Source organism: Amblyraja radiata, chromosome 14 (genome assembly GCF_010909765.2).
Source record: "Amblyraja radiata isolate CabotCenter1 chromosome 14, sAmbRad1.1.pri, whole genome shotgun sequence".
Lineage (NCBI taxonomy): Eukaryota > Metazoa > Chordata > Chondrichthyes > Rajiformes > Rajidae > Amblyraja > Amblyraja radiata.
The window spans coordinates 27,830,035-27,845,408 of NC_045969.1; the positions used below are offsets into that span (position 1 = coordinate 27,830,035).

The following is a 15,374-nucleotide window of genomic DNA, read 5'->3' on the forward strand; positions in this document are numbered from 1 at the left end:
CACATTAAACATTTGTTGAAGCCGAGAAGGAAATAACACAATGACACACAGGCCACCGTCAACAAGCGGGGGCAGGACAGAGAGCCAAAGTGCGGAGACGAGTAGCATTGCAAATAAACAAAACAAGTACCCACCATCTCTTCCCAGACAGGGCTCCGGCTGTAAGAGGGATACAACTCCTCCATACTCGGCAGCAGTCCCAGGCGGGCTTCTCTCAGGGACTGTACGATTGCTGTTTGTTTGATCAAGATGCCGTCCCCACCCACTTTAAGTCACTTTGCCTTATCTCTTCCTTCTCTCTCGCTTTCACTAATCATGCCTCGGGGAGTTCGCTGGTGAAGACTCCACGTGATTCGTTGTTCCTCCTTATAAGGAGCTGGACTTTGTGAAACCGCGGAGGCTGGAGCTTAATCCTCTGGGCAACCGCAGCAAGCTGCGGACTTCTGCATTTTGGTGGCGCCGTGCACCGGGCAAAGTAGTCAGGCGAAAGATAATCAAAACCAATGTCATAGAGGCGAGTTTCAGGATCGAAATAAATAGAAGAGGGTGGTCGAGCTGCTGGACAGTCCACGGAGCCCAAGGCTCAGCGCTTGGCTACTCTCTGGTGGTGGGATCATTCGCAGGATGCGCAAGTGGACATCATTGTGGGAGATCCGGGCGAGATGTGGAGGTGGAAGTGGGTGTTGAGCGGGAAGGGCAGTGGAGGAATTCAAAAACAAAACAGGGACGAGAGTCCAAACAATGAGGGATTCAACCAGGAGCCAAAGGCATAAAGAGGGGAGTCAGGAAACAAAGCAAAAACAGGTAGACGTGCCGCAAAAACGCATAACAGGCCACACAAATCAGCCAACATTTATGTTAAACCCCCGTGAACCGTTTACTTTAAATTTGTAAATGAATGATAACTGATGATGTTGATGTTAATTAATGGAATAACATTACTTATTTAGAAGATATTGACCTGAACAATTTGGGATTTTTTTGCATAAAGCATATTTTGGAATAAAACATATTTTGAAATAAAAATAACCTTCCTTCTTAAACACAGTTTTCTTAAATTGTGAAACAACCAGAATGTGTTATTTTAAGAGGCTATTTATGAAATTGAGCAACCACAATTTTTTATTAATCTAATTTATTTCATCCCGTATGTTAATCTGTGTGTTTTAATGGAAGGTCTGCTGAGATCTGCAATGTACAAAATAAAACTAGTTTCTGTTCTGCTGTCATTAAGCATTCCTGGGTTAGTGAGTTTCACTTGCCCTTATCAACATTTCTGTATCACTTACACTCTGGAATATTCCAGATCCTGTACCAGATTATATGCTTGCAATGTAGCAGTCAAGATACATCCAAATTCCCACATCCTTGCTCGAGGGTTGCCAACTCCTGTTGGCCATCATCATATGTTCCTGTCATATATTCTTCGGCCAGCTCTCACGATAGATCCATCCTCACGTCCCCAGACAGTTTTTCAAACAGCCTGTCTGAAGAAGGGTCTCGTCCCGAAACGTCACCCATTCCTTCTCACCAGAGATGCTGCCTGACCCGCTGAGTTATTCCAGCATTTTGTGTCTACCTTCACTTTAAACCAGCATCTGCAATTCCTTCCTGCACAGTATTTTTTCCTCTTCTTTGACAGTCTCTGGGATGGAGAAGGACTTGCTTTCACTTCGGTTTTGTGGGTTCCGAGGTGGTTGATAAGGCCAATGAGGGAATCTTGGATTCTCCTACAGGTGGACAGGATTTGAGAAGCAGCTCTTTGGCAGGTCCCCTTGTAGGATTTTGGCTTGAAACACCAATTCCTTTCCACCCACAGTTGTTGCTTGACCCTCTGAGTTCCTCCAACAGATTGTTTGTTTCTCCAGATTTCTGCAGTCTCTGGTGTCTCCAAGCATTGAACAAACCATTTAAGAGGCTTTTAGATAGGCACATGGATATACAGAGGGTGGAGGGTGGAGGCAGAGCGGATTAGTTTAACCTGACATCATGTTCAGCATTTTGAATCTAGGGTGTTAAAAGAAGTGGCAACTAAGGTCATGAATGGATTAGTGTTACTTTTCCAAGTCAAGAGACAAGAGTCGAGAGTGTTTTATTGTCATATGTCCCAGATAGGACAATTAAATTCCTACTTGCTGCAGCACAACAGAACATGTACACATAGTACACAATGGGAGGGAAAAAAAGTTCAGTGTGTGTATATATACACATTCCCACATACTCAATAACTATCCATAGATCTGGGGATTGGAAAACTGCCAATTTGCCAACCCTGTTTTAAATAGGAAGCAGACAGAAAGCAGGGAAATATACGCTAACTGCTTGTTGTAAAACATTAGAATCAATTATAAAGGAAATACTAGCAGTACATTTGAAAACCAATCAAGCAAAGTCACCAAGGATTAATCGAGGGGAATATACAAAGTTATAGGTCTTTGAGGAAGTCTCAACTAGAGTGGATAGAGAAGGGACTGTTAAATGTAGTTGGACTTCCAGAGGAGGTCAACAAGGTGCCTCATAAAAAGTAAGTTACAGAAGATAAGGCCATGATGTTGGAGATAACATATTATGATTGATGAAGGATTAATTAACAAGGAGAAAGTCATTGATTAGGGAGAAGAGAGGGGTCATTGTCATGTAGTTAACCTGTGATCACTGGGGTACAACAGGGATCAGTGCTGGGACCACAACTGTTCATAATATATATTTACTAATTTGGAGGAAGTAATCATGTGTATGATGGACACATTTGTCTGTGTTATAAGAATAAGTTGGAAGGCAAGCTTGACAGGAAAATACAAAGTGTACAGAGGGATTAAGTTAAGTAGGTTCAGGAAATTGGCCAATTGAGTATACTGTGGGAAAGTGTGAAGTTATTCATTTACAACAAATAAAGGAACAGCTTAGATTACTTAGATGGAGAAAATCTGCAGAAAGTTGCAACACAATGGAAGTTGGGAGTCCTTATACACAAAAGACGCACAGTTAATGGAGTTAAAGGAATATTGGCCTTTATTTCAAGGGGGAAGGAGTATAAAAGGAGAAATGTTTTTGCTGTCCCTGTGCAACAGATCACATTTGGAGTTTTGATACCTCCATTAAAAAATATGGGAATTCATTGCGGGAACATGTAAAACTGCAGATGCTGGTTTATACCAAAGAGACACAAAGTGCTTGAGTAACTCAGTGGGTCATGCAGCATCCCTGGAGAAAATGGATAGGTGAAGTTATGGGTGGGGTCCCTTCTTCAGAAGCCCAGGTAAGCCCCTGGCTGCTGCAGGGCCTCCTCCATCTCCCTCGACCAACTCGGCACGCAAACCAAAGTCCCTAATGGCTCCTGATTTGTGTCCCTGGGGCGTTTGTGTCCGTGGGGTACCTCCTGCAGCCGAACAAAGGCATTGGAGGTAATACTCTGGTCCCTCTCCTACCAACTCACTCCTCGTGTCCGACATCACCAGCAGCTCCCCCCTCCTCAACTCTGCTCTTCAGAGCTGAGCTTGGCAGCTTCCATTTGCCCGGCAGGCAGCGGCCCGCCAGGTCCTTCTTTGCGGCGGCCCACTGGGTCCGTCCTTGTTCAGCTTTGCGGCCCCTCCTGGGATTTTTCTGCAGGAGTTTTCATTTGCATCCCAGGAGTTTTCATTTGCTTGGGTGATCCCTAGATGTTGTTTGACAAGCACATGATAAACAGAATGGGAGTCTACTAATGGAATTTATGTATGGGAAGTGACTTTGGTGAAACATAAGATTCTTAACAGTAAATACGGAGAGGATGTTTTCCCTCATGGGAGAATCCAGAACTAGAGAATCTCAGATAAAAGGGTGTCAAATTAAAGAATTATTTCCGAAAAAGGGTCCTGATCTGAAATGTCACCTGTTCATTCCCCATCTGCTGAGTTCCTCCAGCACTTCGTATTTTGCTCAAGATTTCACCATCTGCAGTTTATTGTCTCCATTTTATTGCTCGACTGTAAAATCTCTTCAAAGTACGCCTATTTTGAAGAAGTTATCCTCCTCGCCACAACGGAGATCTGTGAAACCCCCTCTCACTGCTCCCACTCAGGATTCCTGCTGCTCTCATGCTCTTCGACTGTGTTTTGATCCAGACTCACTACCACAGCACTTGCCTCCACCGTCAATCATTCTGCAGATGGGTCTCTATCCAAAACGTCATCTGTCCACAGATGCTAGCCGGACCCACTGAGTTCCTCCAGTACTTAGTGTTTTGCTAAAGAATTTCTTCTCTTGGAGGGTTGAGAGTCTTTGGAACTCCTTGTCACCAAGAGTTGAGGAGGCAGAGTCTTAAGGGTGAGAAAGATCATTCATTAATCAATAAGAGAAATACAGGTTATAGGGAAAGGGCAGGAAATTAATTTGAGAAACGTCAGATCAGCCAGATATCTGGTGAATAATGAAGCAGATTCAAGGGTCTGAATGGTCAACTTATTTTCCTTGCTCTCATTGTAACCATTGTCACAAAGAATAGTCAAACTGCAGCCTGATTCTTTGCGCATGCTTCTGGTTAAAATGGCAGACAGAGCTGGATACTGCAGCAAATAAAACAAATTGCTGGAGGAACATAATAGGTGAAGGGAAAGGAACTGTCTTCAAGATCCTGCATCAGGACTGAAAATGGAGAGGGATCATAGCTGGGATAAAGAGGGCAGGGGGTGAGGGGAGGGGAGGGGAGGAGATGATCAGTAAGTGATGGGTAGGCCAAGGATGGGTGAAGATTGATGGGCATAGGGAGCTAGGATGGGGGGGATCCATGTACCTGTCCAAATATCTTTTCAATGTTGTTATAGTCTCTGCCTCAACTACCTCCTCTGGCAGCTTGTTTCATATACCCACCACCCTCCATATTAGAAAAGTTGCCTCTCAGATTCCTATTAAATCTTTCTCTTCTCACCTTAAACCTATGTTCTCTGGTTCTTGATTCCCCTACCATGGGTAAAAGACATTGAATATTTACCCTATCTATTCACCTCTTGAACTTATACACATCTCTAAGATTGCTACTTAGCTTCCTATGCTCCAAGGAATAAAGTCCTAGCCTGCCCAACTTCTCCCTATACCTCAAACACTCAAGTCCAGGCAACATCCTCGTAAATCTTCTCTGCACTCTTTCCTGCTGAATGACATCCTTCCTATAGCAGGGTGACCAATACTGAATACAATACTCCAAATGCAGCCCCGCCAATGTATTTTACAACCATAACATAACATAACATCCCAACCTCTATACTCAATAACCTGACTAATGAAGGCCTTTGTACTGAAAGCCTTCTTGATCACCCCATCTATCAGTGACACCACTTTCAGGGAACTTAGTACATGCACTCCAAATCCCTCTGCTTTACAACACTCCCCAGAGCCCTGCCATTTACTGTGAAGGTCCTACCCTGGTTTGATTTCCCTAAATGAAACACCTCACACTTATCAGCATTAAACTCCACTAACCCTTCCTCAGCCCACTGGCCCTGCTGATCAAGATCCCACTGTAAATGTTGATAAACATCTTTGCTATTAACGATACCACTGACTTTAATGTTGTCTGCAAATTTACTAATCATGCCTTGTACTTTCTCATCCAAATTGTTGATATGAACCACAAACAGTAAAGGGCCCAGCACTGATCCCTGAAGCACAACACTGGTCACAGGCCTCCAGCCTGAAAAATAACCTTCCACCATCACCCTCTGCTTCCTTCCATGAAGCCAATTCTCTATCCAGTCAGCTGGCTTCCCTGGATCCTATGCAATCTAACCTTCAAGAGCAGCCTACCATGCAAAACATTATCAAATACCATGCAAAACATTATCAAATGCCTTGCTGCTCCATATGGGCAACGTCTATGGCTTTGCCCTGATCAACCTTTTTGGTTACTTCTTCAAAACTCAATCAGATTCATGAGACACAATCTCTTATGTACATAAACCATGTTGGCTATTCCTAATGTATACCATTCCATGCAAATATATATGTATCGTATCCCTCAGAGTCCTCTCCAGTAACTTGCCTACCACAGATGTTAGGCTTACTGGCCTATAGTTCCCAGGATTTCCCTTGCAGCCCTTATTAAATAGAGGCACAACATTTAGCCACCCTCCAGTCTTCTGTCGCCTCACCCATAGAAACATAGAAAATAGGTGCAGGAGGAGGCCATTCGGCCCTTCGAGGCAGCACCGCCATTCATTGTGGTCAATGTTTAATGATGATTTATATGTCTCAGCCAGGACTCCTGCAATTTATTTTCTAGCCTCCCCCATTGTCCTCGGATATATCTGATGGCTCAGGAAGGTTTCTTCCACTATAGGAGGATTAACAGCTAATTTAGAAATGTTCAAATATAGATCAAGGAGACAGAATGGTAAAGAAGGTGTATGGTATGCTTGCCCTCGTCAGTCATGGGAAATGAGCACAAGTGTCAGGAAGCCAAGTTGCAGCTGCACTTTGAGTATTGTGCGCAATTCTGGTCGCCCCATCACAGGAAGGATGTGGAGGCTTTGAGTGCAGAATAAGTTTATCAGAATGCTTCCTGCATTGGAGAGCATTAGCTACGAGGAGAGGTTGGACAAACTTAACTTGTTTTCTCTGGAACCACAGAGGTTGAGGGGAGACCCGATAGAAGTACATAATATTATTAAGCATGGATAGGGTAAACAGAACCATTTTCCCAATCTGGAAATGTGAAAAGACTAGAGGCCATAACTTGAAATGAGTGGGGCAAAGTTTAAAGGAGATATGTGGGGCAAGTTTTTTTACAGAAGGGGTGAGTGCTTGTAATGCATTGCCGTGGTTGGTGGTGGAGGTAGATAAGATAGTGGATTTAAAAGTCTTTTGGATTGGCACATGGGTCTGCTGGGAATGGAGGGATATGGATCATGTGCTCGTGGCATAATGTTCAGCACAGATATTGTGGGCCGAAGGGCCTTTTCCTGTAATTTACTATTCCGTGTTCTGTGTTATGTGTTCTATGTAGATATCCTAAGCCATTCCTTCGCCCTCAAAGCACAGTCATGTGGTCATGGAAATGCCCTCCAGCTCACTGAATCTGTGGTGAATGTCAAGCACCCAATTTAACTCGACTTCTAACCCAACCCATTTAATTCTCCTCATATTTCCATGAACTTACTTACAGATTCTACTGCTCACCTACACACATGGGACAATTTACAGTGACCAGTTAACCTACTAACCCACATTTTTTAGATTTGTGAGGGAAACGGTGTACTCGGGGGAAATCTATGTAGTCACTGGGAGAACATGCAATCTCCACATAGACAACACCCTGCATTGGTCAGGATTGAACCTGGGTCTATTGAGCAGTGAGGCAGTGATTCTCGTCACTGTTATTACAAGGTTCAAGCATGGGCTAAGATCTGATAGTCACCATTTGCAACAGGTGCAGTTATAACATCATTTATGATAAATCAGTTTGCTTGATTGGTGCTGTTGCAATTGGACTGAATAACAACCTATTGGTTAATCCTGCCCATTTACAATGTATTGCTTTCCCTGCCACACTTTATCAATGATAACTAACCAGTGCATCCCCTCCCTGCTGCATCCACCACTAGGCAGGTCAATTACAATATTGTTGCGGGATATCAATACCTAAAAGTTCCTGTTCACACACCATGCAGACTTGAAGATCTCTCGCTATTCGTTAATGTCACTGGGTCAATACAATAACATTTCCTGACACCTTGACTTACTGCGAAACCTCAGCGTCAAACTGTAGAACTACCAATTGTCAGCAACTCCTCTACAAGGCTGCCTTATCTCAGCTGTTCTGAAATTCCTACCAAGTGTCCTCTCACTCACTGTCACCGCTGACATCATGCACTTTGTTGATTCACGCCGTGAAAGCTGAACATGCTGAATAGAATCATTCAGAACTTGATTGGTGGGGGCCCTGTCCATTGACACATCGTACATGAGGCCTTGAGGCCTACTTCTCCAAATTCACAAGGCTTTTGGATGTTTTGAAAATACCTTGTTTTTCAAAAGCACACAAAAGTTATTAAAATCAAATAAATAATGTAAAGGTTCAGCAAAAAAAATTATCCTTTCCTTAAAGTCGTGCATTACAGAGACGCCAAGCACAGAAACAGGCCCTTTAGCCCACTGGGTGTGCTGATCATCATTTGCACTAATTCTAGATTAACCCCATTTTTAATGCTCCTCATGATCGCATCAACTACTAATTCTACCTCCGACAAACTAGGGGCATTTTACAGCGCTATCAACCTACATTTCTTTGGGATCAGAGGAGACCACAGTACCAAAATGAAACCCACATAGTCACAGGGAGTAAAAGCAAACTCCACACAGACAGCACCTGGGGTCAAAATTGAAACCAGTCTTTCATACTGTGAAGCAGCATCTCTACTACCCTTGCCACTCTGCCACCCTTCTTGAAGTTTTAAAATCTCCAGTCAAATGAAGGGCATTCAGCCAAGTCAAATCTAGTGCAGGTTTTGCAAGTAGATTTTCCAATAGAAATTAAGGGAAATCCAGCAAGCCTTTGTTCCCCCAGATGACTCTGGAGTCCAGCAGGGGAACCCTGGTGCAACTTGGTCAGCACTGCCACATTCACGCTGGACATGCAAATTTGTAGTGATTGAAGCAGAGACTATGCAAATATTCAAGATTGAGTGGGGAAATTTGGTGGCTGATGGAAAAAGAGCAGTAGTAGGCAGACAGTAAACCAGATGAGTTTATAAGAATGAGAGGAGACCTCAATGAAATGTACCAAACAGTGAAAAGCTTTGATAGAGTGGATGTGGAGAGGATGTTTCCACTAGTGGGAGAGTCTAGGACAAGAGGTCATAGCCCCAGAATTAAAGGACGTTCTTTTAGGAAGGAGATGAGGAATTTCTTTAGGTAGAGGGTGATGAATCTGTGGAATTCTTTGTCACAGAATGCTGTGGATATTTGTAAGTCAGAGACAGATAGATTCTTGACTAGTAGGGGTGTCAGGGGTTATGGGGAGAAGGGATAGATCAGCCATGATTGAATGGTGGAGTAGGCTTGATGGGTCAAACAGCCTAATTCTGCACCTATCACTTATGACTCTCTAGACTCCTTCTGTGCTTTACTATTCCATGATTGAAAGGATGCAGAATGGATAGAGGATGCAAGGAGTGTCAAATTAATTATCTCAATATGCTCTGAGAGAGAATAAAAGTATAGAAGCAGTTGGACATTTACATTATGGAAATTTTAAAATTTGTGGATCTCAGGGTCAAAGGTAACAAAAGTGAGAGAAAAGATAGATAGGATTCCAGGGCTGAAAATAGATAAACAGAAAAATTCAAAGAGGGAGTTATTCATCGTATAATTTGTCAGGCAGTATCTCAGGACTGTTGATTATGCTTCCATTCTGGGTTCTGCGGTGAGTAATAGAGTCGATATGAACCGCAGACTTTCCCCACAGGTGGGATAGTGCAGGAGGATAGGTGGGTGGTTTCAGCTGGCAAAAGGCAGGCAGATGGCAGACAGCCAAGTGGTTCAAGTAAAAGATTAAAGGAGAAACCAAAATAGAAATAAATAATATTGTACTGGGTATATTTGGTCATGTTGATTGTGCAGGATGTATTGCCATTCTGTATTTCAGGCTTGAGTACATATGTCATACGAGTTGAAAAACAAATAGAAAACCATATTTAATGATGAAAACATATATAGTGCACATTTAAGATTCCATTCATTCCAAGGTTTTAGTTTATTTTCCCTTTTTGTGCTTCCTCTCAGATGGTTTAGACATACAACGCAGAAATAGGCCCTTCTGCTCACAAAGTCCGTGCTGATCTTCGATCACCATACACTAGCTTCTATACACTCCCTAATTTCCACCAACATGTCTCCTGTTGCACCAGAGGACCTAACACCCTCGACCACTGCTACACGACCATCAAGAATGCCTATCGCTCTATCCTTTACCCTCACTTCAGTAAATCCGACTATACCGCAGTGCTGCTTCTTCCTGCCTACAGGCAGCAATTGAAGAGCGCACCCCCAGAGGTGAGGACTGTACAGAGCTGGTCGGGGGGGGGGAGGGGGAGGGGGGGGGGGGGCAGAGGAACAACTCCAGGACTGTTTGGAGTCTGTAGACTGGGCAATGTTCAAGGACTCGGCAACGGACTTGAACGAATACGCCACAGTCGTTACAGACTTCATAAAGAAATGTGTGGAGGACTGCATCCCTACAAAAACCTTCTGAGTGTTTCCCAATCAGAAAACTTGGATGAACAGAGATCCGCACTCTTCTGAAGTCCAGACACAGGGCACTCACTTCCGATGATAGAGTGGCCTACATGAAGTCCAGATATGACCTTGGTAAGGCCATCAAAAAGGCCAAAAGGGACTCCGCACTCTTCTGAAGTCCAGACACAGGGCACTCACTTCCGATGATAGAGTGGCCTACATGAAGTCCAGATATGACCTTGGTAAGGCCATCAAAAAGGCCAAAAGGGACTTCTGGTCCAAACTGGAGGATGAGACAGATGTTCGGCAGCTGTGGCGGGGCCTGAATGCAATCACCTCCTACAAGGCGAAACCAGGAGGCAGCTCGAATGTCGGCGAAACATCACTCCCTGACGAGCTCAATGCGTTTTACGCACGCTTTGATAGGGAGAATACTGATGTGCCTTCCCGATCCCCCATTCGCTGTGATGGCATTTCAGTCTCAGTCACAGAGGCCGACGTCAGGTAATCCTTCTGAGGGGTGAACCCCCGAAAAGCACCTGGACCTGATGGTATACCCGGTCGTGTTCTAAAAACCTGTGCGGACCAACTGGCTGGAGTTTTTACGGACATTTTCAACCTCTCACTTCTGAGGTCTGAGGTCCCCACCTGCTTTAAAAGGGCATCAATTATACCAGTGCCCAAGAAGAGTAAGGTGACATGCCTCAATGACTATCGACCAGTGGCACTAACGCCGGTGGTGATGAAGTGCTTTGAGAGGTTGATCATGGAGCAAATCAACTCCTACCTCGACAAAAACCTGGACCCACTGCAGTTCGCTTACCGCCACAACAGATCAACGGTGGATGCGATCTCGCTGGCCCACTACTCCGCTCTGGACCACTTGGACACCAAAAACTCATATGTCAGGCTGTTATTCATCGATTACAGCTCGGCATTTAACACAATCATCCCCTCCAAGCTGGTTACCAAACTCGCAGAACTGGGTCTCTGCGCATCCCTCTGCAATTGGATCCTCGACTTCCTCATTCACAGACCACAGTAGTTCGTATTGGTGGAAATGTGTCAGCCTCGATAACAATCAGCATGGGAGCACCTCAAAGCTGCGTGCTCAGCCCCGTGCTGTACTCACTCTATACTCATGACTGCGTAGCCAATCACAGTGCGAACTCCATCATCAAGTTCGCTGACGACACCACTGTTGTGGGACGTATCACTGATGGGGATGAGTCAGAGTATAGAAGAGAGATCGAGCAACTGTCCATATGCCAACTGCTAGCACAATAACCTGGCCCTCAACACCAGCAAAACGAAGGAACTGATTGTGGACTTTGGAAGGAGTAGGAGGGGAAACCCACAGCCCCATTTATATCAACGGGTCGATGGTTGAAAGGGTCAAGAGCTTCAAATTCCTGGGCGTGCACATCTCTGAAGATCTCTCCTGGTCCGAGAACACTAATGCAATTATCAAGAAAGCTCATCAGCGCCTCTACTTCCTGGGAAGATTACGGAGAGTCGGTTTGTCAAGGAAGACTCTCTCTAACTTCTACAGGTGCACAGTAGAGAGCATGCTGACCGGTTGCATCGTGGCTTGGTTCGGCAATTTGAGCATCCTGGAAAGGAAAAGACTACAAAAAGTAGTAAACACTGCCCAGTCCATCATCGGCTCTGACCTTCCTTCCATCGAAGGGATTTATCGCAGTCGCTGCCTCAAAAAGGCTGGCAGTATCATCAAAGACCCACACCATCCTGGCCACACACTCATCTCCCTGCTACCTTCAGGTAGAAGGTACAGGAGCCTGAAGACTGCAACAACCAGGTTTAGGAATAGCTACTTCCCCACAGCCATCAGGCTATTAAACCTGGCTCGGACAAAACTCTGATTATTAATAACCCATTTTCTGTTATTTGCACTTTATCAGTTTATTTATTCATGTGTGTATATATTTATATTATGGTATATGGACACACTTATCTGTTTTGTAGTAAATGCCTACTATGTTCTGTTTGCTGAAGCAAAGCAAGAATTTCATTGTCCTATACAGGGACACATGACAATAAACTCACTTGAACTCCAATCAGACAACACCCGTATCAGGATCAAACTGGGTCTCTGGCACTGTGAGGCAACAACTCTACCGTTGGTCCACTGTGCCCCCGCCCTCCCTTGGCTCTGGTTGAAAAAAATATGAACGGGCAATATCCACTGAGGGCACTTTCAATTCGTCAATTGATCTCCCTTCCTAATCAGTCTCCCACCGCCATCAACTCTCCCAGCTCACCACCTTTCCGTCCTATGTCAGGCAAATCTTTCCTCACAAAACAGAGCACATTGTTTGTTTGTTGAAACATTGGAAACATGTCTCAGTACCCAGCAATTATGCAGATCATTAATTTGAAACAATCATTTCTCTCTCCACACAGATGGTTGTGAGTCTGTGGAATTCTCTGCCTCTGAGGATGGTGGAGGCCGGTTCTCTGGATACTTTCAAGAGAGAGCTAGATAGGGCTCTTAAAGATAGCAGAGTCAGGGGATATAAGGAGAAGGCAGGAACGGGGTACTGATTGAGGATGATCAGCCATGATCACATTGAATGGCGGTGCTGGCTCGAAGGGCTAAATGGCCTACTCCTGCACCTATTGTCTATTGTCTATCCAATGATTCTATTGAGTACTTTCAATATTCATCTGTTTTTGTTTCAGATTTCCATCAATTTTGTTCAAGTCTCATTGGAGGAATCTTAGAAAACAATAGATGCATTTAGCCTATGTTCATTTCACTCCCTTTGTTCTGTAATTATTAATATTATGATGTAACTAAAATTATTCACTCTGCTTTTAAATTTTCAATGTGCCTGTCCTCTGCAGTTTTGAGTTCTGAATTTGCACTTCAGCTTTCAAGCGTCTTGACACCATTTCTGAGTGGTCTTGTTTTAATTTTAGGTTATATCCCATGGATAAAGATTCATCTTGCACAAAGATTTGTATATTTGATATCTTTAAAAAGCAGTGACTTGAAGCAAAACTCCTTTGACACTGATGTCACTACTGAGCAGCCTACATCTAACTTTAAGGTTATTCTATCTTTCCCTGGAGTCTTTCATCAGTGGAAATTGAGAATCTGAAAATGTATACTAATATTAAAGTATTGAAAATTATCCTAATTTTCATCCTTGAACATTTCAGAGCTAATGGATCATAGATGGTGTAGCCTTAGCCGATGAAATGTAACACACTACTCAGAGGTGACCAGCGAGTTTCCTACCTCCTCTCTGGCTACCTCAGTTGGCAACTTCAGCTGTGATCATTCCATGAGTGACAAAAATGTCAACACATTGCTTGAAATCTCACACGAGTAATACCCAAGATGGGATAGATTCTGGAGGAAAAAAGTCTGAGTGTACAATCTATTTCGTTAGATTTTTGCTTAGCAAGGCAGTGCAGGATTAGATGAATGTCATAAAGGGGCATTTGTAGTTGCATCATTATTGGTGTTACCGGCTGGTGTTAAAAGCTATCTAGCTCAATGAAACACAAGAAGAAATGTGTTTAATCACAAAAAATGCATTGAAAAAGGGCAAGGGAAGACTGACTGGTTTATCAAGCCAGCCTCATATAATAAACTGCGTGATCTTCCAATCCAAGTCCTATCCACGGCCATGAGATCTCTGGTATCATATTGATGCCTCTTGGGTAGGCAGGTCCCTTGGCAGCTTTCTGCTTTAGACCCCAAGGATGGAAATCCCGGAGGGTACAGGGGACACAAGACCGTCCCCCCTGCTTTGGGAGGTGGGGGACGGTCCGCCCCCATATTTTGTTATCCGGACTTTATCAGCCGCTTTCTAAGGGCTGAATCGGCCTGTTCGTGGGGCCTTTCAGCGCATGCCGCGGCTTAAAATCAAGCTGTTGCATCGAGGCGATTGAGGCTCCCGATGTTGAAGCCCCCGCCGGCTGATGAAAGACCCCGTGAACGGGCCGAATCAAGCCCCACAATTCGGGGTGGACGAAGCTGCTGTTGCCCATGGCCGAAGCCTCGCACGTGTGCGTATGCGCTTGTTTATGCGCATGCGCGTGTGTGCGCGCTTGTTTATGCGCATGCGCGCGGGCCCGCCAGGAAATTGTGTCCCCCGCATGTTTTGACAGCGATTTCCGTGCCTGGACCCAATCCTTGGTGCCTGTTGTGGCGGCTCCCAAGGGTCAGGCCATTCCACTAACGAACCCCTCGGCACGGGAATGGACTAGTCCGGGTGTGGCCCTTAGCTACAGGGATAAAAGGCAGGGGTTTAGGCATGATCATCCTCTTGCAGACCCAACTGGACGAGAGAACAACAACTAATAAAATTCCTCCCAAAATATCCGGCTCCTCGCCGTCATTTCGGGCTTATGGCCGCGCCACATTGGTGACCCCGACGCTCCATTGGTGTCATATTGGAGTCAAAATACAGAGCCGCCCGTCCGTCTGTCTCACAGGAAAACCGGGCCTTGTCTCTCGACGTGGTCTCCCTTAAACTACCTACGTTCTGGACCGCCCGGCCTCGCGTCTGGTTTCAGCTGCGGGGCATTATGGCGGAAGACAGCCGCTACTTCTACCTGGTGGGGGCCCTCGACCAGGACACGGCCGGAGAAGTCACTCAGTTCCTCGAAGACCCCCCGGCCGCCAAGAAATACCTCTGCCTTAAGGAGCTTCTGCTCCAGGTTTACGGGCTCAGCCGGATGGAACAGGTCCTTCATATGCAGGGCCTAAACGACCAGCGGCCATCAAGCCTCCTTAATGAGATGGTTGCGCTCCTGGATGGGCACACGCCGTGCCTCATGTTTGAGTATATTTACCTGCATCTGCTGCCAGCCGACATCTTACCGACGCCTCGTTCGCCGACACCCGGACCCTCGGCAGACGCGCTGACGCGCTGTGGATGGCACGCCGGGATGTCGTCAGCACGCTGGCTGTCACTCCGGCAGCACCCAATTTCCTCCGATTGGCGGCCCAATTTCCTCCAATTTACCCCAGCCGAGGCGGGTACCGCACTTGCAGTCCCGCACCAGCAGGCTCCAAGAGCCACCGGCAGGAGGCATAGAAACATAGAAAATAGGTGCAGAAGGAGGCCATTCGGCCCTTCGAGCCAGCACCGCCATTCATTGCGATTATGGGTGATCGTCCTCATTCA

General features: G+C 45.3%; 1 protein-coding gene across 1 annotated transcript in view; it reads right to left on the minus strand.

Moving 5' to 3' along the window:
- dgkh (diacylglycerol kinase eta) overlaps positions 1 to 439 on the minus strand; it is a 285,492-nt gene extending 285,053 nt beyond the window's left edge. The window contains exon 1 of the mRNA XM_033032903.1: positions 135 to 439. Coding sequence (XP_032888794.1) covers positions 135 to 185 — 51 coding nt within the window. The 5' untranslated portion in view covers positions 186 to 439. The remainder of the gene's footprint in view (positions 1 to 134) is intronic.
- Positions 440 to 15,374: the final 14,935 nt, after the last annotated feature.